Source organism: Lipotes vexillifer, unplaced genomic scaffold, assembly GCF_000442215.2.
Source record: "Lipotes vexillifer unplaced genomic scaffold, Lipotes_vexillifer_v1.1 scaffold717, whole genome shotgun sequence".
Taxonomy (NCBI): domain Eukaryota; kingdom Metazoa; phylum Chordata; class Mammalia; order Artiodactyla; family Lipotidae; genus Lipotes; species Lipotes vexillifer.
Window position 1 is genome coordinate 4,733,270 of NW_006798707.1, and position 24,988 is coordinate 4,758,257.

Genomic DNA, 24,988 nt, shown 5'->3' on the forward strand with positions numbered 1-24,988 from the left:
CTGCTGAAGATGAGCTCACACAGAGAAATTACACAGTACATAAGAAAAGAAACTGCCAAGAGAGTGAGTCTCAGATTCAATATGGCACCCAGCGTGGCCAGCTATGCTGACTCCAGAACTACTGAAAAACTCCCGTTTCTGCCCATCCACTCAACACCATCATCCCTCCAACTCTAATCCAGGTACTGGAGAGTGCCTGAAGCCCCTGTCTCTCTTCTTTCCAGTTCATAAATGTATACAACGTATGTATAAATTCCCTTTCATTTAATTCACACACCACACCATTTAGATACTTAGGAGCCCATATTGCTCATGTCTGTTCACACTAGCCAGAGGCAACCACTGGTGAGGCGTTTCTGCCACACCTGGCCACCTTCTCGCCCGGCAGTGTGATGAGACTGCTCCAGAGTGGTGACTCCCCAAGCTGGGTTTGGGGTCTCTATCTTGCTAGCCCATAAGATATGAAGAGAGTCGGTCCTTTTCTGCTTTCATACACTGATGTCATTGACAAACTTCCACTTTCACTTTCACCCACAATACTGCTGGCCTACAAAGTGAGCCGTTCCACGTTCCTGAAATGTGGCATTCAAACTCAACCATCAGAGTTGACCAAGGACTCTAATTCAGCACCCACTGAAAGACCTTACTGCCCGGCAAAGCTTGGCCACCCTTGCTCTGCTGCATAATTGCAGGACACAGGAATCTCAGACTGGGGCAGGTTGCTGTCCCATCCAGGTATCATCAGCTTTGTCTTGAATCGGTGGAGCTTTGGAACTGCTGCTATTCTTGCTTTTAAATCACAAATTACTCTTGCTTTGGCTCCATCACCATCAACTTACTGAAGAGAGGGTATCTGGATAACCCTACACAGTTATAGGGATCCGTATTGGCATTTTTTTTTCTTTTTGCGGTACGCGGGCCTCTCACTGTTCTGGCCTCTTCCGTTGCAGAGCACAGGCTCCGGACGCGCAGGCTCAGCGGCCATGGCTCATGGGCGCAGCCGCTCCGCGGCATGTGGGATCTTTCTGGACCGGGGCACGAACCCGCGTCCCCTGAATCGGCAGGCGGACTCTCGACCACTGCGCCACCAGGGAAGCCCTGGCATCAGTTTTTAAGTTATGCTTTCCACTAAGGAGGTCGTAAGATGCATACCCTGCAGCTCAAATGTGAACCTTTGGTGTCTCCATTAGCAAACTACCCCCCACGTCCTTCAGAGTCTTTGTTACTGTCCCAAGTTCTTTCACTAGTAAGAGGAAGGCCAGTGGGATCCCCGAGCCTTAGCTTTTCTGCCACACCTAAGCAGCTGAGATTAAAAAATAAAATGTTTGTCCCTCTGGGGCAGAGGCCTCCATTCCTGTTTCCCCATTTCCATGGGTATTCAGCAGAGACCTATGGCCACCTACACTCTGTGACTTTACAGGGGGAGTAGACTAGGAGTAATGTCCCTTCCTCTTGGACAAGGAATAGTGTTTCCAATCACACATGTAGGAAAATATTCACTGAGAGCCTGATGTGCCTGACTCTGTGCTGGGGCTGAAGTAAGTCACGAGCCAGCTTTCCTGCCACCAGGGAACTCTCAGACAGGCACAGCTACAGAGGGGGACAAGGACACAGGTGGGGACAATACCAGCTCCTTTGGTTATTTTAGTGCAGAATCTGTTTCCCCTATTTAGGGGAGAGGGCGCTGGTGAAACTGTTTTCTTCTCTGCAAAACTGGGTTAAGCCCAGTGGCCCTGTAGCTTGAGCAGCCAACAGAACATCTTCTATAGGTGTCTTTATCACATGGCCTCCTCGCCTTTCCACAGTGGGAGGTGAGCCAGCCCCACAAAAGAGCCAATCGTAACTAAAGAAGGCAACAGGAGGACCAGAGGACATGCTGGATCTGCACACTCAGCCCTTCACTTTCCATGTCTGCAGTAGTCCACAGTCATGGATTTTTTAATGATGAGCTTGAACAACGGCCATCACGGAAGGCTTTCTGGATGAAGGGGAGACAGACACCTCTTCAGGGTATGAGATGGGAGATGGATTCCAAAGTGGATCCAAATGACCCCCACCTGCTGCTACCAGCTCTCCTGTGTAATCCTCTCCCCTTGAGTGTGGCTGGGCCTAGCAGCTCACTTCTCTCAAATAGAATGTGGCAAAAGTGATGGGAGGTAACTTGTGAGACGAGGTTGGAAAGGACTGTGACTTCCGTCTTGATGGTACTCTTGCCTTCCTGGCTTGCTTGGCTTGGTGGCTGCGTTAGAGAGGCCGACATGGCAAGGAACTGAGGGCAGCTTCTGGCCAACAGCGAAGAGCCAGATCCTACCAACAACCACTGCAACACCTTGATTGCAACCTTTTAAGTCACCCTGAAGCAGCGGACCCAGGGGTCATTAGTTTCTCGGCGATAGATAGCTAAAACCATTACTAATTAGCACGTGGTGAACTTACCTCGGCCGAGAATGTACAGGCAATTCCAGGAACTTTTAAACAACACGGGTCGGTTCTTTTCTTAAAGCCTAGTTACTAAGAATGCACAACCACCATACCCAATTCCCAGAACACACTGGGGATTTGTTAGAGGACGAAACTCCCACACCGATGGCCACAGACTATAAAGCCATCAGGGTCCACAGAGACGCCTAGAGCAGTGATTCCAACCAGGGAGGAGCCTGGACCCTGCCCTGGACCTACTGCAGTGGGATCCTCACAGGTAGACCCTAGGGCTGCTGAATTGATGCAGTTTCCCCAGATGAGACAGACTGTGTATCCCTAGGTAGGAAACACTGCTGTCCTTCGCCTCCCCCACTTGATGTAACAGGAGATGAAGGGCCAGAGAAGTTATGTGTCTTCTCCGGGTCGTACTGCCTGCCAGCGGCAGCTCAGGATCACAGGACAGGTTTCCCATCTCTCCGTCCTCGCTGTCCGCCCTCAACAAGGCCCCACCAACTGCCCACCCCGACTCAAAGGAGAACTCAGCCTAGCTCTGAGCTAACCTAAGCGGAAACAAAGGAGGAGAGACACAGACAGAACTTCCACGGTTCCTTTATTTGTTTTGAAAAGCATCTCCGCCCCTCGTCTCTCAGTCGAGTCCTGGCCTAGTGACGACGAAGGCTGTTCTCTCTGGCCTCTTTCGTTAAGACAGGGAACCACATCAACACTTCCCGTCAGATCTCTGCCTCCAGATACCGTGCAGGGGCAGACCCAGCCAGGACTGGAACTTAACGGCCTTGAGAACACGGGGATCTGTCTGTCTCTGAGTTGCTCTTGGCTTGCAATCTCTTCCTGCATCCTCCCTGACAGCCGTTCCTGTCCTGGGCGGGGGGGGGCGGGGGGGGGGTTCTGCCTTCGCCTCCCCATTCAGGGCTTCTGCAGTAGTTCGGGGCTGCCTGCAGCCTGGTTTCCAGTCCGATTCTCATCCGGGGAAGCGCCACCCCACGGCCCCTGCCGGTTCCGACACGGATCTTCAAGAGCTCACCAGGTCCCAGTGCTGGCTCATAAGTGAGGACTCACACGGATTGACAACGATCTCCCTGCCGTTCTCAGTGCCATCGCCAAACATGTCCGTGTCTAGGCAGAGGTGGGATGCCACGTGCTCGATGCGGGAACCAGTCTTGGTCCATTGCTGGGAAGATGGAGAGGGGAGAGGATGAACCAGAATTCTCCGGCTAACGTCCTGGGTCCTAGCAATAGTACTGGGAGTTCCAGCGTAATCAGAAATGTTGACACCACATGGCTAGGGTCATCCAGAGACTTGACTTCATGGTCTCATGGAGGAAGAAAACTGCAACTAATTGCCTTGCCAGGTATTGTTCTTGGTTTTCTTTTTTTTTTTTTATTGGATTAAAAAAAGTAAAAGCGAAATCAGTATGTTTGCTAGGAAAACTCATTAGAAGGCAATAACTTTCCAAGCCATAGGCCAGAAAATGTGAAGCGAGTTAGTCACAGGAGCAGCTAAAGGAATGATCCACGCTCGGTACCTGCACCGTCATGAAGAAGCGGGTGAGAATGAGGAGTGGGGGATGGCGAGGCAGGAGCGGGGGAGGAGCCCCTGGGCAGCACCTGAAGCCGAACCTCTGCTCCTCCAAAGTGCTTCAGCACACGAGGGGCCCAAGTAGAGAGGGGGTCTCGTGCTGCTGCTTCCCAGACTTCACCTCACTGGACAAGGAGGGAGGGGATGGACACGTATTGGGGAACTACCACTGACCAGGTATCATGGATCATCTCAGTGAACTGCTCTAAACAGCTACCCTGTGTGATGGGCATCATCAACCTCATTTCATAGAGGAGGAAACTGAAGCTCAGAGAGGTCCAGTAACCTGCCAAGGGTCACACAGCCAGTGAGCCATGAAAATGGATATTTGAATCTCGGTCTCTCTAACACCAGGACCCAGTTGGCAGGAAACTGAGTGGAGCCAACACTGTGCCGCCAGAGAAACTAGGCACAAGGTACACCCAGAGTGCTATGAACTTTGCTGGACGTCCTGCCAGAGCCCAAGGCCCCCGAAGGCAGAGGTTCGAGTCTTGTTCATCCTTGTGGCCCTGCAGGCTCTGTCCCAGTATGCTACTGCTCTGGGATCCTGGGTGGGCGTCGGAGCAAGACAGGGCAGTACAAGATACACATGCAGGGCTTCCCTGGTGGCGCAGTGCTTGAGAGTCCGCCTGCCGATGCAGGAGACGCGGGTTCGTGCCCCGTTTCGGGAAGATCCCACATGCCGCGGAGCGGCTGGGCCCGTGAGCCATGGCCACTGAGCCTGCGCGTCCGGAGCCTGTGCTCCGCAAATGGGAGAGGCCACAACAGTGAGAGGCCCGCATAACGCAAGGAAAAAAAAAAAAAAAAAAAAAAAAAAAGATACACATGCAAGCTGAGGTATAGCGCAGTCAGTAGGCTTTCACATGGCAGCGGATCGCTGCTGCGGGCACCATGGATGGTATCAGAGGCCCCTCCCTCCCTCTCCTAACCAGAAGGACCTCTTCCTTATCAACACTTCCTCCTCTGAAGCTTCTCTCTTTTCCTGCACACGAGACTTAGACCTACACCGGCGGCCACGTCCCAGGGCAGACGCGCTGAGCACTTACCTGTCGGTCATCTCCATTCTTGCAAAGGACAAGAACCACCGGGGCGCCAGGGAACAAGGTGATGACTGACAGGCACAGCTCCTCCTGGAGGATCTGCTGGGTGTATGTGAAGGCCCAGATCTGGAGGGGAAGAGGCCAGAAAGGGTCACCTCAGGATGCTTGGAAGCCACCCCTGCTGGGATACTACCGTGCCTACGTGTGACAATTAGCACAGCTTTGTACGAAGCACTGTGTGTGGGGGGCTCCTAGCGGGAATCGACTGTCAACAGGCCACCTGGGAAAATGCTACTCAAGAGCCAGAGATTCTTGGGTCACACCCTCGGTGAAGTCCCCGCCCCTCTCCCAAGAAGGGGACTGGCCTGGGGCATGCAGGCTGCCTCTGAGAGGCAAGGACCAATTCTGGGCTTTGGGCAGGAGACTGAAGGACAACCCGGCCGAACTGCATGGTCTCCAGTTTCTCCGTTTGGATTGGTGTCTGTTCCCCACACTTGACATTTCACGCAGCTACCCGGCAGGTCACACCGCCGCCCCCCTCCGTCCTCCCAGCTGTCTTTAGAATGTCCCTTCTTCGAAAAGGAGTCCAAATCGGCGCCCTGAGAACATGAGAGTTGTGACAAGAGGCAGCTGGAGGGGCAAAGGTAATGAGGAGGGGGTGGGAGAGGAGAAGGAAGGAAAGAAGGAAGTTGTGAGAAATAAAATCATTCCAAGAGGGCGCATGCACACCAGCGCTCCAGGAGAACAGGGCACTTGGCCCCGGAGCTCCTGCAGGGGGAGCAGCTAAGGAATCGGATGGACATGCAGAGTTCTGACGGAGGCGAAGGGAACGGGGCATTCGGTGAGGTTCATTACGAGGAAGGAGGAACATTTCCTTCAAGTGCCAGAGACCAGAGAGCAAAACCAACTGCTAAAGCAGCCCGGGCCACCGCCCAGCTCTTCGATCAGGGGCGGAAATGCTGGCATAATAGTTGTCAGACGTGAACCTTCAAGAGGTTTTTCCTAGGTTGTAAAACAGGGCTAACATCTGTCCTTTGTCTTATCATGGGGCAGAGAAGACTTGTGAATCGGATGCCCCGAGGGGAGCTGCAGAGAGGACCCCTTTAAGGGCTGTACCTCTCCTCTTCCACGACACCCTTCCCATCCAGTGGACCTTCTGTCCCTGCACCAGGCCACTTGGTGTCGAGAGACGATCTAGACCAGAAAGTACTCCCTGGGGAGTGGATGGAAATAGAGACGAACAAAGACTGGCTGTGAGTTGAGAATTCCTGAAGCCTGGGGATGGGTACACCGGGGTTCTTCATACTCTTCCACTGAGCTCGATTTCTGTATCTATTCAGTTTTGTTTTTTTTTAAATAATAAAACGTTAGGAAATGTACTCTTCTGGCCTCGTGCACATCACCATGCTACACAAACCATTTGCCTTCCTCCAGGGTAAGCTGCAACGGGAATACGCCTTTATTCGTGGAGGTAACGTCGGAACCATGACAGGATGGCTAATAGCGGCTCACATTTCTTGAGCACCTACTATGTGCCAGGCACTGTTCTGGGAGCTTTACACATGTTAACTTAATCACAAGACTCCAATTAAGTAGGTGTTGTCATTATTCCCCTTTTACAGATGAGGAAGGTAAGGCTCAGAGAGGTTATCCTAAGTCAGGTACAGAAAGTGGCCCCTGCACCCAGTCTCCCCAACAGCTCTGCTTGAGCTACTGCTGCCGCTGGGGTCATGGCTCGTTCTGGGCCCTTTGATCCAATTTAATCTCGGGAGACCCCTCCTCCAGGTCGTAAATATTAAAACGATAGATCAGCTCCGCCCTGACAGGAGATAGCCGGCAGGAGTTTCCTCCTCTTGGCCAGTTCCCAGTGGCAGACCCTGTAAGAAGGGAAACCAAGGTCACAGCCCGTGTCAGGGGCCGGGGAGGGGGCAGACCAGAGAGTAGGCCCCTCCCCTGACACTAATGGGAACCGGGCAAGAGTGTGAACGGAGGCCCACCCGCCGCGGACGCCACACCAGGCCAGGGGACATGCGTGGCGCTGGCTTCCAGCCTGGGCTGCCCCCCTTTACTTCCCACCCCACCTCTGTCCCCCACTGTGAACTCCCAGCCTGCATCTCCCTGTTTGGTCACTCCCCTCTCAAGGGTCCCCCTAGGGCCTGGGTGTGTGGACTGGGACACAGTCCATCCTCTGGAACGGACCCAGGGGAGAGAGATCCACACAAGTCCTGGAATCAGGCTTGGGTCATTAGGGTGGTGGATTCTGGGGTCCTACACATTTGGGGAGTGTAACGTAGGAGGCAGACACAGGTCCTAGGCGTGAGCCCTGAGAATTCCTTGGCCTGTGGTGCGGGGGGAGAGCAGGGCTGCCAGGGGGCCATTTGCCCAGGCCCCACGTACCACTGGCCTCAACATTAGACTTCTGCACTGTCTGGAAATGAGGATAAACACACAGTCACCGACGTGGAAAGAAGATGAGGCTCATCGCTCCGTCCTACTACCCGACCACACAGCTGGCAGTGAACCATGAATTAGCATTTTAAAAATAAACCCTGTAATTACCTTATGATCATTACAATACACTGGCTTTGTGTTTTCTATGTTAAAAGCATTAATTGATTAAATATAAAAACTTAAAATACACCACAATTTCTGGTAGCCCATTTTGGCACTTTTTTTTTTTTTGGCGGGATGCGGGCCTTTCACTGTTGTGGCCTCTCCCGTTGCGGAGCACAGGCTCCGGACGCGCAGGCTCAGCGGCCATGGCTCACGGGCCCAGCCGCTCCGCGGCACGTGGGATCCTCCCGGGCCGGGGCTCGAACCCGTGTCCCCTGCATCAGCAGGCGGACTCTCAACCACTGTGCCACCAGGGAAGCCCTTGGCACTTCTTTTCGAACATCCTAGCGGCTTCTAAAACCAGAAGTGCTGAGGATGGCATGGGGTAGGGTGGGGAGCGGTGGTCCTTTTAACTCTGAGACACCCCATCCACAAATGTCTTTCAGGAAGGAATGTATATGGCACCCTGGGGGCTCTGAGGAAACCACCTCGAGACGCCCGGGGGAGAACGTGCACAGGCACAGACAGGTATTGAAGCCCTCATACTATGTGGACTTTCCATTAGCTGGTGCTTTACTGGCATCGAAATAATTCAGCCTCGCAATTCCCCAGAGGGACGCAGCTCTGTGGCCACACATTTGCAAGAGAAGAGAGTTAAGGGGGAAGCAGAACATGGGAGCAGGTGGGGAAGGCAGCAAGGAGAGGTTTTCCGATTCCTATTCTGCGGTCTGTCAGGCTTTGCAAAATGGTCGGTGATGAATGGGTTTATTAAATGAATCCCAGCATCAGAAATGAATTCAAGAAGGCGGCACTGGTTGCTCAGGCTGGCCTGGCCTCGATCGGTGAGCACTGACGGCTCCATTTCGGGGACTGGCAAAGTCACAGCCTTCAACCCAATGCACACAGACACGGCCATATCCATGGAAGCTAACCCAGAGGCCATCCTGGAGGTGGTGTGGGATGCCTCGCCCCTCTGGGACGGGCTGGTAAGGGGCCGAGGAGGAGGCAGTCCATTCCTAGCCCTCCAGCTTCTTTGCTGCTGCCCTGGAAGAGGGGAACTGATGATGGGGAGGGGATGGTCCAGGCCGGACAGCCTAAAGGCCTTCTCTGCTCGGAGAAAGTCTCTGGAGCTGCCAGTTGCGGGTGGGAGACAGGAGTGACCCGTCACTGGGGGAGGAGACTTCTCGCTAGTAAATGCTCACCTGGCCACGGCAGCCAGCCTGGGGCTTACTGTCCTGCACTGGCTGGAGAAGCCGAGAGGAAAGATTTTCTTCAGAGGAGATACCTGAAGGAGTAAAGTTCTGAAGGGAGCAGGCATGAAGCTAAGTTGGGGCCCAAGCCCAGGGGCTGATCTTAGAATGGTCCAGAGCCACCGCCAGTAGGCAAGGGCACTGCTTTTCAGCTGGGGTGCTTTTGCCCCTAGCCACCTACCCAGGGGACAGCTGGCAGTGTCTGGAGGCATTTTTTGACTATTATGACTAGGTCGGGGCTATTACTGGCACCTAGTGGGTGTGGTCAGGGATGTTGCTAAACATTCTACAATGCACAGACAGTCCCTGCAGCAAAGAATTACCTGGTACTAATGCCAACTGTGCTGAGGTTGAGAAACCCTAGCCTAGCCTTTTTTTTTTTTTTTTTTTTTAGTTTTTGTTGGATATAGTTGCTTTACAGTGTTGTGTTAGTTTCTGCTGTACAGCAAAGTGAATCAGCTATCTGGATACACATATCCCCTCTTTTTTGAGTTTCCTTCCCATTTCGGTCACCACAGAGCACTGAGCAATAAATTCTCATTACCTAGCCTAGTCTTAAGAGCTTGGTGTCTGGAGGCGGCAGGGCCGTGTCTGAACCCTGCTCTGGCGCTACTAGCATATGACCTGTGTAGCCTTGGTCAACTACTCTAAGCCTGCTTCCTCCATCTGTGAAATGGGGGTTATTGTGAAGCTGAAACAAGCAGATGCTCGTGGAGCACTCAGCCCGCTGCCCAGCCCCTGGAGGACAGTCTCTGTGAGCCATCTTTGTCCAGCACGTGGGAAGGAGTGGTTGGATGAGGACAGAGAAACATTGCCATGTGGACAGACGTTAGGGGGCTGTGTTTTCCTTAAGGCAGAAGCACACATCATTTTCTGCTGGTGGTGAGTTCCCTGTTCAAAAATTCTCCCCTGTGGGGAAGAGTAAACAACAGAGAAGAAACAGTGGATGGGAGGCAGCCCTGCTGGCTGTGCTGTGGTTAGGCGGCCAAAATAACTCAGTGCCGAGGGACGCTTCTGCTTTTTTTTTTTTTTTTTTGTGCAGTACGCGGGCCTCTCACTGCTGTGGCCTCTCCCGTTGCGGAGCACAGGCTCCGGACATGCAGGCTCAGTGGCCATGGCTCACGGGCCTAGCCGCACCGCGGCATGTGGGATCTTCCCGGGCCGGGGCTCGAACCCACGTCCCCTGCATTGGCAGGCGGACTCTCAACGACTGCGCCACCAGGGAAGCCCCGGACGCTTCTGTTCTTGATTGTTCACCTTCCGTTGTCTACGTGACCCTCACAGGCACCCTGGGAAGTAGGTACGATTGGATGGAAGGTGGACTGAGGTCAGTGGTTGCTCTGGGCAATGCCAGGGGCAGACCCTGGGGTTGACTGTGAATGCGGGACCTCCCAGGTGAGACGGGATCTGAGCCAAGCGCGTCCAGGGCCACGGGCTGGCCTCAAACCTCGTAGGCCACACTGGGCATTGCCCTCGTCCATCGAACACGCCCTGAAGCCTGCTTCAGACAAGATGCTGGAAATGAATGAGTGGGTTCAAGCGAACCTTTAGTTCAGCCGACCTCTTGACGCACCTGTATGGCTGCGGGATCCCCCGGATGCACTGACTGGCTGTGCGGGGGGCGTTCATCACCCGCAGGGACAGAGCTCAGCCGTGCCCTGGTGGGGGCGCCTTGATCAGGGGTGGCTCTGGGACACGCTCCTCTCCTTCAACTGGGACTAGACTCACTTTGGGGATCTTTGTTTCCAGTCCATCATGTCCTTTCCTCCCAAGTTGTAAGAATACACCCAGTACATATTGTGTTGGGCCAGGCTGTTGGACTCTGGAGTGACTGCCGGGGCTAAGACCCTGGCTCGCTTGTTTTTTAACCCCATAAACTTGGGTGAGTTACTTAACTCTGCGCCTCAGTCCCCTCAGCTGTGAAACGCAGATAACAGCAGCCCCGTACTCGGAGGGTAACACATATACGTGTCCAGTATGGTGCTGAACAGGGAGCAAGTGCTCAGTTAATCTCCGCCCGTTGGCTGTGATAGTGGAGGATGCCAACAGGAGGAGAGACGGCCCTGGAGATCCTCCTTTGGAAAACTGCCTTTGCTTCGCCTCCCAGGACAGATGCTGGAGAGGCAGCCGTGATGGGGCCATTCCCATGGGTGTGCTGAGAAAGCCGGGGAGGAAGGGTGGTATCAGGCAGGGAAGGTGACTGCTGGCAACCTGTCCCACTGGCAGACTCACCGACAGGTGCCAACGTGAGTCCGGGTTTGGGGGAAGAGCTTTGATCTTCATCTCACCCACCCAGGTTATCTAGTGGCCTGCATGCATCCTTCACAAGCCAGTAGCCTGAACTGCTGGGGATCCAGGTGGGAGGACACACTAAAAAGTTTTTCATTTATGTTTTTTCCCTTTCTTTAAATGGGGATACAGTGAGATTGGTGCATCTGTCTTCTTTCTATCTTTCACAAATATTTTTCTAGGGAATCCAATAAAATTGAGAGGAAACCTACTACCCAGAAGGCTTCTGGGGCTTCACACATTTACAAACTGATGATGTATTTTTCTCTTTCTACCCAAGGCATCAGGTTGCTGCCATCTTGAATACACACTCAGGTTAGATATTTTGTTCCCAAGGTTGACAAACCAGCCAAGAAAGGGAAGGGAGGGAGGGTGAGGGATGGATGGGGCTGCGGTGGAGCAGGGTCGTGAGCCAGCATTGGAGCCAGAGGACAGCCATGGTTGGGTGGTCTCCTTTCAACAATGAGGATAGCCACGCGCACGGGGACACGCCACCTGGAGAGTCAGTGGCCAGCTGGAAGCAGAGCTCAGGGCCCCCGAGCCCCATCCTCTGCTGCTCCTTCACCCCACATGTTGAAGATGCCGGAATCCACCACCCAAACAACCTGAGTCTGATTTCAGGACTTGTGTGGATCTCTCTCCCCTGGGTCCGCTCCAGAGGATGGACTGTGTCCCAGTCCACACACCCAGGCCCTAGGGGGACCCTTGAGAGGGGAGTGACCAAACAGGGAGATGCAGGCTGGGAGTTCACAGTGGGGGACGGAGGTGGGGTGGGAAGTAAAGGGGGGCAGCCCAGGCTGGAAGCCAGCGCCACGCATGTCCCCTGGCCTGGTGTGGCGTCCGCGGCGGGTGGGCCTCCGTTCACACTCTTGCCCGGTTCCCATTAGTGTCAGGGGAGGGGCCTACTCTCTGGTCTGCCCCCTCCCCGGCCCCTGACACGGGCTGTGACCTTGGTTTCCCTTCTTACAGGGTCTGCCACTGGGAACTGGCCAAGAGGAGGAAACTCCTGCCAGCTATCTCCTGTCAGGGCGGAGCTGATCTATCGTTTTAATATTTACGACCTGGAGGAGGGGTCTCCCGAGATTAAACTGAATCAAAGGGCCCGGAACGAGCCATGACCCCAGCGGCAGCAGTAGCTCGAGCAGAGCTGTGGAGCCAGGTTTCCAAATCCTGCCTTACTTCCAAATCCTCACTTACTAGTGTATGACCTTGGAGAATTCTCTCCAGGTCTCAGGTTCATCATCTGCAAACTGAGGATAATAGTAGCACCTACTTAATCGGCTTGACGTGGCCTCTCAGAGACAGAGAGGTAGGGGCAGGAGAGAAGGTGAACGAGTCACATGAAGGGGTCTGAGGGGCAGATGCAACTTCTCTGGACAGGCCAAGAGGCAGGACAAGCTGAGAGATGAAAGAGGGGAGAGGAGGTGACGGAGGGTTATCACATTAGCAGGAGGCGCTGTGAAGGAGGACGACGGGACGGGGAGTTTATGTAGGAAAGGGCAGCAGACGCCAAAAGCATGAGAAACATAGTGTAAGTCAGTCCCGCAAGGGTATATACGCCATGCACACATGCGCACACGCCCAGAAACACATGCGCACGCCCACACACTTGGGGGACGAGTCTAGCTAAAATTGCTATGCAGATTTCTATCAGTGGGTTCAACACCTTCAGAATACTTGGACAGGCATCCCAGGCCTGCTATTGGCCGCACGTCCCGCTAGGAGAGGGCTGTGTCTAACCCGGCGTAATCCCACCCGGCACCCCAGCATGCAGCCTGGTGCCCGGGGCACCGTGCACACTCGGTGGGTGTCATCTGTTGAAGGGAACTGAACATCGTCCTGTCTCCTGTGTTCTTCCCATATCCTGAATTCTCACTGATGCCACACACACCCAACCGTTCTCTCCAAAGCACAGAGGAGTGACAGCTTGGCACGATTTTCTACAAAAGAACTCTGCTCACTTGAACACTGTTACTCTGCTAAACCTTAGTTTCCCACAGTGACAGCTTTTTCCTCTCCCCTTTCTCACTCCACTGGGACGTCAGCCAGAATAGGTACCATTCTCTTCTAGTCAAATAAAGGCCTGGCAGCTTCTCCCTGGGCCAGGCTATTGGGTGGCCCCTCCCTGAGATCCAGAGATCCCATGGCTCCCCCCACCATCTTCCTTATGCAGCCAAAGACATTTAGTACCAGAAAAAAACCCTACTTTGCTAGAAACAGATGTGGCAAACTTCTGTCTCAGGGAAAGGGGGATGATAACATTTTGGCTGTTTGCGATCCCCCATGAGCAGGGCCCACACATAGATTCAGAAAAAAGGGATGTGCGTTATCTACTCACACATTCTACAAAATGCCACTGACAAGTGGTATCATTCTCAACCAGGCTGCCACACCTAAAGTGAAACTGACACCTCTATTTCCTTCCCCTTTTCCTGTCTGACTCAGGCAGCCCCCTTCCGTGCCTTGCTGGAGCGGAGATTATTTTTGGAAAAAATCTCAGCAAGCTGGAGGCTGGTGGCGCAATGCCTCAAATGCCAGGCTGAGAGTGTGGGTTTTTGTGGTAGACAATGGGGAGCCATTGAAGGCTGCATGGAGATGGGGAACAATGGTTTGGTGATCACATGTTACTGGAGGCTGTGGCCAGAATCTAACACAGTGGTTCCCAAGCAGGGTGGTTTTGTCCCCCAGGGGCATTTGATAAAGCCTGGAGACAGCTTTGACTGGCAATGACTGGTATGTATGGGGTGCTCCTGGCATCTGGTGGGCAGAGACCAGGGATGCTGCTAGACGGCCTACAGTACACAGGATGGTCCCACCACAAAGAGTGATCCAGCCCCAAATGTCAAGATTGCCGAGGCTGAGGGCAGCTGATCTGGCATGAAGAAGTGAATGTTGGGGCCAAGAGCAGCTATTCTGTGGGGAGAAGGGACGGGATTTGCAGAAATGGGGGATGTGGGAGAAAGAGGAGCCATGGAAGACGGACAGGAGAGAATTAGTGGCATGATGAGGTGGCCGGGGAGCCTGACAGGCGCTTGGAGCCATCTGTTGGCTTGAGTTTCCGAGGCGTTTGTTGTGGTTGTGGACTCACTAGATCACCCTGTGTTTGAGAGGGAGAGTCCGGCAGGGATGTCTAAGTGTAAACCTGCCATCCTGGAGCCATCTCCTGGGCTCTCACAGCCTCCTACCCCTGAGGATAAAAGTCAATCTCCTCAGCTGGGAAAAGGGGCCATGACTCGCCTCTTCCCTCCTCTCCAGTCTTACCTTTGCTGCTCCCTCACCATTCTAGCCCTCTGACCACAATCTCCATGCAGCCTTTCAAAGGCATCCTGGCTCCCAGCCCCGGGCCTTGGTACATGCTGGATTTGCCCACCTGCCCTTTCTTCCCTTCGTGACCTGGCCTATTTCTACTCATCGCTCAGGATACAGCTCATTTTCAGGTCCTCTGGGAAGACTCCCTCAATCCTTGTGTAGAAGCTGGATATCATCTCTCTGCACTTCTATAGCACCGTGGACCAAACTCTCTCCAGGACAGAGATTATATCAAAATGGCTGCTGACTTGCTTCTTTTTTGCATTAGATCCCTCGAGGGGCCACGGTGGCCTGCAACATAGCCCTTCACCTGTGCATCTCGACAGTCAACAGAGGACATAGAGGTTTGTTGAGTGAATGAATGAATAAATGAATGAATTCATGGATGGATGAAGATACAGAATTTGTGAATCAAGGGGGAAGATGGCGGAGGAGTAAGACGCGGAGATCACCTTGCTCCCCACAGATACACCAGAAATACACCTACACGTGGAACAACTCCTACAGAACACCTACTGAACGCTGGCAGAAAACCTCAGACCTCCCAAAAGGCAAGAAACTCCCCACGTACCTGGGTAGGGCAAAAGAAAACAGAATAAACAGAGACAAAGGATAGGGACGGGACCTGAACCAGTTTGAGGGAGCTGTGAAGGAAGAAAGGTTTCCACACACTAGGAAAACACTTCCCGGGCAGAGACTGTGGGTGGCGGAGGAGGAAAGCTTCAGAGCCATGGGGGAGAGCGCACCTGCCCAAGAGGCAAGAGACTTCTCCTTCCCTCTTTCTTTCCTGGTGCGCGAGGGGAGGGGATTAAGAGCGCCGCTTAAAGGAGCTCCAGAGACGGGCGCGAGCCGCGGCTAACAGCGCGGACCCCAGAGACGGGCATGAGACGCTAAGGCTGCTGCTGCCGCCACCAAGAAGCCTGTGTGCGAGCACAGGTCACTATCCACACCCCCCTTCCGGGGAGCCTGTGCAGCCCGCCACTGCCAGGGTCCCGGGATCCAGGGACAACTCCCCCGGGAGAACGCACGGCGCGCCTCAGGCTGGTGCAACGTCACGCCGGCCTCTGCCGCTGCAGGCTTGCCGCGCACTCTGTGCCCCTCCCTCCCCCCGGCCTGAGTGAGCCAGACCCCCGAATCAGCGGCTCCTTTAACCCCGTCCTGTCTGAGCGAAGAACAGACGCCCTCCGGCGACCTACACGCAGAGGCGGGGCAGAATCCAAAGCTGAGCCCCGGGAGCTGTGCGAACAAAGAAGAGAAAGGGAAATCTCTCCCAAAGCCTCAGCAGCAGTGGATTAAATATCCACAATCAACTTGATGTACCCTGCGTCTGTGGACTAACTGAAGAGACAACGGATCATCCCAAATTGAGGAGGTGGGCTTTGAGAGCAATATTTATGATTTTTTCCCCCCTTTTCCCCTTTTTGTGAGTGTGTATGTGTATGCTTCTGTGTGAGATTTTGTCTGTATAGCTTTGCTTTCACCATTTGACCTAGGGTTCTATCCATCCGTTTTTTTTTACTTTTCAAAAAATTTTTTTTCACTTTTCAAAAATTTTTTTTTCTTAATAATTATTTTTTATTTTAATAACTTTATTTTATCTTATTTTATTTTCTTTTATCCTCTTTCTTTCTACTTTTTCTCGCTTTTATTCTGAGCCGTGTGGATGAAAGGCTCTTGGTGCTGCAGCCAGGAGTCAGCGCTGTGCCTCTGAGGTGGGAGAGCCAAGTTCAGGACACTGGTCCACAAGACACCTCCCAGCTCCATGTAATATCAAAGGTGAAAATCTCCCAGAGGTCTCCATCTCAACACCACTACCCAACTTCACTCAACGACCAGCAAGCCACAGTGCTGGACACCCTATGCCAAACAACTAGCAAGACAGGAACACAACCCCACCCATTAGCAGAGAGGCTGCCTAAAATCATAATAAGTCCACAGACACCCCAAAACACACCACCAGACGTGGACCTGCCCACCAGAAAGACAAGATCCAGCCTCATCCACCACAACACAGGCACTAGCCCCCTCCACCAGGAAGCCTACACAACCCACTGAACCAACTTTAGCCACTGGGGAAAGACACCAAAAACAACGGGAGCTACGAACCGGCAGCCTGCAAAAGGAACCCCAAACACAGTAAGATAAGCAAAATGAGAAGACAGAAAAACACACAGCAGATGAAGGAGTAAGATAAAAATGCACCAGACCTAACAAATGAAGAGGAAATAGGCAGTCTACCTGAAAAAGAATTCAGAATAATGATAGTAAAGATGATCCAACAACTTGGAAACAGAACAGACAAAACGCAAGAAACATTTAACAAGGACCTAGAAGAACTAAAGATGAAATAAGCAAGGATGAACAACACAATAAATGAAATTAAAAATACTCTAGAAGGGATCAATAGCAGAATAACTGAGGCAGAAGAACGGATAAGTGACCTGGAAGATAAAATAGTGGAAATAACTACTGCAGAGCAGACTAAAGAAAAAAGAATGAAAAGAACTGAGGACAGTCTCAGAGACCTCTGGTACAACATTAAACTAAACGCACCAACATTTGAATTATAGGGGTTCCAGAAGAAGAAGAGAAAAAGAAAGGGACTGATATTTGAAGAGATTATAGTTGAAAACTTCCCTAATATGGGAAAGGAAATAGTTAATCAAGTCCAGGAAGCACAGAGAGTCCCATACAGGATAAATTCAAGGAGAAATACGCCAAGACACATATTAATCAAACTGTCAAAAACTAAATACAAAGAAAGCATATTAAAAGCAGCAAGGGAAAAACAACAAATAACACACAAGGGAATCCCCATAAGGTTAACAGCTGATCTCTCAGCAGAAACTCTACAAGCCAGAAGGGAGTGGCAGGACATACTGAAAGTGATGAAGGAGAAAAACCTGCAACCAAGATTACTCTACCCAGCAAGGATCTCATTCAGATTTGATGGAGAAATTAAAACCTTTACAGACAAGCAAAAGCTGAGAGAGTTCAGCACCACCAAACCAGCTTTACAACAAATGCTAAAGGAACTTCTCTAGACAAAAACACAAGAGAAGGAAAAGTCCTATAATAACGAACCCAAAACAATTTAGAAAATGGGAATAGGAACATACATATCGATAATTACCTTAAATGTAAATGGACTAAATGCTCCCACCAAAAGACACAGATTGGCTGAATGGATACAAAACGAAGACCCATATATATGCTGTCTATAAGAGACCCACTTCAGACCTATAGACACATACAGACTGAAAGTGAGGGGATGGAAAAAGATATTCCATGCAAATGGAAACCAAAAGAAAGCTGGACTTGCAATTCTCATATCAGACAAAATAGACTTGAAAATAAAGACTATTAGAAGACACAAAGAAGGACACTACATAATGATCAAGGGTTTGATCCAAGAAAAAGATATAACAATTGTAAATATTTATGCACCCAACATAGGAGCACCTCAATACATAAGGCAAAAACTAGCAGCCATAAAAGGGGAAATCGACAGTAACACATTCATAGTAGGGGACTTCAACACCCCACTTTCACCAATGGACAGATCATCCAAAATGAAAATAAATAAGGAAACACAAGCTTTAAATGATACATTAAACAGGATGGACTTAATTGATATTTATAGGACACTCCATCCAAAAACAACAGAATACACATTTTTCTCAAGTGCTCATGGAACATTCTCCAGGATAGATCATATCTTGGGTCACAAATCAAGCCTTGGTAAATTTAAGAAAATTGAAATTGTATCAAGTATCTTTTCCGACCACAACGCCATGAGACTAGATATCAATTATAGGAAAAGAGCTGTAAAAAATACAAACACATGGAGGCTAAACAATACACTACTTAATAACGAAGTGATCACTGAAGAAATCAAAGAGGAAATTAAAAAATACCTAGAAACAAATGACAATGGAGATACAACGACCCAAAACCTATGGGATGCAGCAAAAGCAGTTCTAAGAGGGAAGTTTATAGCAATACAATCCTACCTTAAGAAACAGGAAACATCTCGAATAAACAACCTAACCTTGCACCTACAGCAATTAGAGAAAGAAAAACAAAAACACCCCAAAGTTAGCAGAAGGAAAGAAATCATAAAGATCAGACCAGAAATAAATGAAAAAGAAATGAAGGAAATGACAGCAAAGATCAATAAAACTAAAAGCTGGTTCTTTGAGAAGATAAACAAAATTGATAAACCATTAGCCAGACTCATCAAGAAGAAAAGGGAGAAGACTCAAATCAACAGAATTAGAAATGAAAAAGGAGAAGTAACACCTGACACTGCAGAAATGCAAAGGATCATGAGAGATCACTACAAGCAGCTCTATGCCAATAAAATGGGCAACCTGGAAGAAATGGACACATTCTTAGAAATGCACAACCTGCCAAGACTGAATCAGGAAGAAATAGAAAATATGAACAGACCAATCACAAACACTGAAATTGAAACTGTGATTAAAAATCTTCCAACAAACAAAAGCCCAGGACCAGATGGCTTCACAGGCGAATTCTATCAAACATTTAGAGAAGAGCTAACACCTATCCTTCTCAAACTCTTCCAAAATATAGCAGAGGGAGGAACACTCCCAAACTCATTCTACGAGGCCACCATCACCTTGATACCAAAACCAGACAAGGATGTCACAAAGAAAGAAAACTACAGGCCAATATCACTGATGAACATAGATGCAAAAATCCTCAACAAAATACTAGCAAACAGAATCCAACAGCACATTAAAAGGATCATACACCATGATCAAGTGGGGTTTATTCCAGGAATGCAAGGATTCTTCAATATACGCAAATCTATCAATGTGATTAACCATATTAACAAATTGAAGGAGAAAAACCATATGATCATCTCAATAGATGCAGAGAAAGCTTTTGACAAAATTCAACACCCATTTATGATAAAAACCCTGCAGAAAGTAGGTGTAGAGGGAACTTTCCTCAATATAATAAAGGCCGTATATGACAAGCCCACAGCCAACATCATCCTCAATGGCGAAAAACTGAAAGCATTTCCACTAAGGTCAGGAACAAGACAAGGTTGCCCACTCTCACCACTCTTATTCAACATAGTTTTGGAAGTTTTAGCCACAGCAATCAGAGAAGAAAAGGAAATAAAAGGAATCCAAATCGGAAAAGAAGAAGTAAAGCTGTCACTGTTTGCAGATGACATGATACTATACATAGAGAATCCTAAAGATGCTACCAGAAAACTACTAGAGCTAATCAATGAATTTGGTAAAGTAGCAGGATACAAAATTAATGCACAGAAATCTCTGGCATTCCTATATACTAACGATGAAAAATCTGAAAGTGAAATCAAGAAAACACTCCCATTTACCATTGCAACAAAAAGAATAAAATATCTAGGAATAAACCTACCTAAGGAGACAAAAGACCTGTATGCAGAAAATTATAAGACACTGATGAAAGAAATTAAAGATGATACAAACAGATGGAGAGATATACCATGTTCTTGGATTGGAAGAATCAACATTGTGAAAATGACTCTACTCCCCAAAGCAATCTATAGATTCAATGCAATCCCTATCAAACTACCACTGGCATTTTTCACAGAACTAGAACAAAAAATTTCACAATTTGTATGGAAACACAAAAGACCCCGAATAGCCAAAGCAATCTTGAGAACAAAAAATGGAGCTGGAGGAATCAGGCTGCCTGACTTCAGACTATACTACAAAGCTACAGTAATCAAGACAGTATGGTACTGGCACAAAAACAGAAAGATAGATCAATGGAATAGGATAGAAAGCCCAGAGATAAACCCATGCACATATGGTCACCTTATCTTTGATAAAGGTGGCAGGAATATACAGTGGAGAAAGGACAGCCCCTTCAATAAGTGGTGCTGGGAAAACTGGACAGGTACATGTAAAAGTATGAGATTAGATCACTCCCTAACACCATACACAAAAATAAGCTCAAAATGGATTAAAGACCTAAATGTAAGGCCAGAAACTATCAAACTCTTAGAGGAAAACATAGGCAGAACACTCTATGACATAAATCACAGCAAGATCCTTCTTGACCCATCTCCTAGAGTAATGGAGAGAAAAAGAAAAATAAACAAATGGGACGTAATGAAACTTCAAAGCTTTCGCACAGCAAAGGAAACCATAAACAAGACCAAAAGACAACCCTCAGAATGGGAGAAAATATTTGCAAATTCAGCAACTGACAAAGGATTAATCTCCAAAATTTAAAAGCAGCTCATGCAGCTCAATAACAAAAAAACAAACAACCCAATCCAAAAATGGGCAGAAGACCTAAATAGACATTTCTCCAAAGAAGATATACAGACTGCCAACAAATACATGAAAGAATGCTCAACATCATTAATCATTACAGAAATGCAAATCAAAACTACGATGAGCTATCATCTCACACCGGTCTGAATGGCCATCATCAAAAACTCTAGAAACAATAAATGCTGGAGAGGGTGTGGAGAAAAGGGAATACTCTTGTACTGCTGGTGGGAATGTGAATTGGTACAGCCACTATGGAGAACAGTATGGAGGTTCCTTAAAAAACTACAAATAGAACTACCATATGACCCAGCAATCCCACTACTGGGCATATACCCTGAGAAAACCATAATTCAAGAAGAGTCATGTACCAACATGTTCACTGCAGCTCTATTTACAATAGCCAGGAGATGGAAACAACCTAAGTGCCCATCATCGGATGAATGGATAAAGAAGATGTGGCACATATATACAATGGAATATTACTCAGCCATAGAAGGAAACGAAATTGAGTCATTTGTAGTGAGGTGGATGGACCTAGAGTCTGTCATACAGAGTGAAGTAAGTCAGAAAGAGAAAGACAAATACTGTATGCTAACACATATATATGGAATCTAAGAAAAAAAAAAATGTCATGAAGAACATAGGGGTAAGACAGGAATAAAGACACAGACCTACTAGAGAATGGACTTGAGGATATGGGGAGGGGAAAGGGTAAGCTGTGACCAAGTGAGAGACTGGCATGGACATACATACGCTACCAAACGTAAAATAGATAGCTAGTGGGAAGCAGCCGCAGAGCACAGGGAGATCAGCTCGGTCGGTGCTTTGTGACCACCTAGAGGGGTGTGGTAGGGAGGGTGCGAGGGAGGGAGACGCAAGAGGGAAGAGATATGGGAACATATGTATATGTGTAACTGATTCACTTTGTTATAAAGCAGAAACTAACACGCCATTGTAAAGCAATTATACTCCAATAAAGATGTCAAAGAAAAAAAAAAAAAAAAAGAAAACAGAGGAGGTTGCCAAAGCTGGAAGCATGGATAAAATCTCCAAGGAACCAGTTACAGAGAAAAGAACAGTGAATTGAGAACATGGGTGATTACTCACCCTAAGGGTGTGAGAGCGGGGAGAGGAACCAGCCAAAAAAAAAAAAGGGGGTGGAAAGAACAGGAATGCAGGACAATCGGGATCATGTAGTGTCTCCAGAGCCAGGAGGGAAGTTATAAGACGGATGTGCTTTCATGCATCCAGCAGACCAATTGCTACAGAGGTTGAGACAGGCTGTGAATTTGTCAGTGACTTTTTAAAAGAGTTCTATCCTCAGAGGGGAGTACACTGACCCACAGTGTTGATGAAATAGCTGAGGCACAAGGAAACCTTTCTGAGAAGGGGCGACGATGGTCCCTCCAGACCTGGGGGAAGCAGGAGACAGCAGAGGTGGAGCCACGGGCCTGCTGAGGCAGAAAGGGGATGGTCGACGGCCCTGCCCAGAGGTGGGGGCGGTGGATGATGGGGATGGCTGTACCACGTCTGTCGTGACTGTCTGGAAGTCAGGGTTAAATCAGTGGGGAGACTCACAGAGAAGGCATTTTACCTGGAGACAGTGTCACCCAGCAGGATGCTTTTCTGTCTGCATCTCATATTTTTGAGGTAGCTGTGCTGCCCACCCTGCCTGATCCAGCCCACATTTACTGCCAGCAGCTTGGACACCAATGACATCCTCATTAAACTCCTGCTAATTTAATGGTTAATTCCTATAGGCGCTAAGTTGCCTGGTGAGGCGTCTTTCAGAGAAAGTCTGTGCATTTGGAAACCATGCGGAGTGAACCTAGTCCCAGAGTGAGGGGGATCGTGCTGCTCTTGCTCTGCTGTTAAGCTCCGGGTATAACTAGACACCTGATTCATGTAAAAGCAGGAAATAGAGGCCAAGTCCATCCACATGTTCAAGTATCCCCAGCCAGTTACTTTACCTGGGACTTTGCATCCTTGTCTTCAGTCTTGACACAGGGGCTTATCTTGAGGTTGGAGATCTCTTGGTCCTTCTGCTTTTGAGACTCTAGGCACTTCTGCCTCTGTCGGATGCTGCCCTTCTGGATGGAGGAGTCCTTGGGTACTCTAGAGGAAAGCCACGGGAGGGATGAGAAACCACTACTCTTTGGATTAGTAGTAACAGCAGCAGTTGGAGAGGTCGGGCAGTGTTTGGAGAATGGCAGGGGCATTTCGCCCCGGCTGTGTTACAGTGACTTGCACTGCTCGGGGGCCTGGGCATGGGGGAGGGGCCGCTAGCAGCAAGGCAGCAGGGAACAACCCAGGACACTGGAGCCTGGAATGGAATCAGTGAGTCCATGCCCTGAGGTCACACCCCTGAGTTCAAACCCCAGCAGCTGAGAAATACCGCTACAGCTAACCTCAATCCCTCATGCTACTGATTAATAGAATTCTCTTTCTGGTTTCAGGGAGAAGCGGAGCCAACTGGCCTTAGACCTCCAGATACTTAAAAACCCTCATCCAGATGGCCACGGGTGGTCCCTTCTCCGGACTGAGTCAGCGGAGGGTCTCTCCCTGCAGCTATAGCAAAGGCTCAAACCACAGGGCGGATACCTGAGTTCTGGATAGACGTTCTCCAGGTACCACTTGAAGCTCCGGCACTGCAGGTTCTTTCTCAGGTTCAATCTGCTCTCGATACTGGGGGCGAAGGGGGAGGGCAGACACGGAGACAAAACCCAGCTGTGTCAGAGATGGGTACCAGCAACATGGACCCAGGAGGTACCAGCCCTCCAGGCTGGGAGGCGTACAGCACAACCCGTGCCCATGCTCCGCACCCACGTCTCCCTGGAGGGTGCCGGAGAAAATAACCGAGAGAGATTTTGGGAGCTCCAGACAGAGCTATGGAAACACTTAGCAATATCTCACAGTGGAGCGGCAATGACACCAAAGATTTGTGCTTTACTTGGAAACAGAATTTGGGGGTGTTTTTAACTTTTCATTAAAAACGAGGCTATGAGAACATTCAGCGTGTTGTTAATAATTCACCGCCGGGGCTCTGGGTCTACTTACAAATCTCTCTTTGGATTCTGTTCTTAAACTGCCATCCCCCCAACGCCCTGCCTCAACCAGCCCAGCCTCAAAGAACCCTCTTCGTTAGCTGGTTCTGGGCTTTGGTCATGTATTTATTCATCACATATTTCCTGAGTACCTAGTATGCGCCAGGCATTGTGCCCAACGTGGGACGTGATGGTGACCTTTCGAGCAAGAGAGAGACAGGTAACGAACCGGGTGCTCACAGCCCGACGTGGATGTGGGGTGGGAGCACCTCAGAGGTGGCCCCATGCTTATCGGGTCAGTGGTGGTCGAGTGGTAATGTGGAAGCTGGTATCTGGAAGGAAAGTGGACGTTGTCCAGACAAACCAGAAAGTGGGTGAGGCGGGGGACCCTGGTAGTGCCAGGGGAATAGCAAAGAGAGATTAGTGCACATGGAGAGGGAAGGGGTCTGTTGGCAGGAACAGCGGTGCAGGTTAGAGTATGTGTGTGTGAACGGATGTATGTGGGGGCATGGGAGAGGGGAGGTGGGTGGGAGGAGAGATGAAGATGCAGACCATAAAAGGTCCTGCGAAATACTGTGGAGGAGCTTGGACTTCATTTTCAGGGCAATGGGATGCCATGGATGGGTTCTAAGCAGAGAACGATGTGGCGCTGTTAGCCCTTTAAGAGCATCTTACTGATGGTGAATGCGCCTGATGTGCAAAGCTGGGAGAGCCGTTAGGAGGCAGCTGAAGAAACCCAGGTGCTGCTCATGAATGCTGGCAGGGAAGTGGGGTGGGAACGTAGAGAAGGGACAGGTTTAATTCCACTGCAGCACCAGCACCCACCCGAGTTCCATGTACACCTTGTCTCTCCTGGGTGACCACACAGAACTGGCCCCACTCTCTCCAGCCTTGCCTCCTTCCACCCCAAAGACTGGACCGGGCGCCCTCACGGCACTGGAACTTCTTAAACAGCACTAAGCACCATTCCTCACCAGACTCCAAGCAACATGAGGACAGGAATGACATTGTTTGAAAAGGGCTAAACGCTCAGTATTTGTAAGAACCCAGGCGTTCAGTGCATGAGTGAGGCAGGATCTCCGGGACTTGGTGATTGTCTAGGTGTGGGAAGAGAGCGGGAGGGAAAAGTCAAGGTTGACACTCAGATTTCTGGTCTGGCAACAGGATGCAAGGAAGAGCG

At 49.9% G+C, this 24,988-nt stretch overlaps 1 protein-coding gene across 1 annotated transcript in view; it reads right to left on the reverse strand.

Annotated features, from left to right (window-relative positions):
- Nucleotides 1-3,015: 3,015 nt before the first annotated feature.
- GALNT14 (polypeptide N-acetylgalactosaminyltransferase 14) overlaps nucleotides 3,016-24,988 on the reverse strand; it is a 233,031-nt gene continuing 211,058 nt past the window's right edge. The window contains exons 12-15 of the mRNA XM_007470881.1: nucleotides 23,366-23,449; nucleotides 22,735-22,879; nucleotides 5,065-5,184; nucleotides 3,016-3,610 (exon numbers count right to left, since the gene is read on the reverse strand). Coding sequence (XP_007470943.1) covers nucleotides 3,452-3,610; nucleotides 5,065-5,184; nucleotides 22,735-22,879; nucleotides 23,366-23,449 — 508 coding nt within the window. The 3' untranslated portion in view covers nucleotides 3,016-3,451. The remainder of the gene's footprint in view (nucleotides 3,611-5,064; nucleotides 5,185-22,734; nucleotides 22,880-23,365; nucleotides 23,450-24,988) is intronic.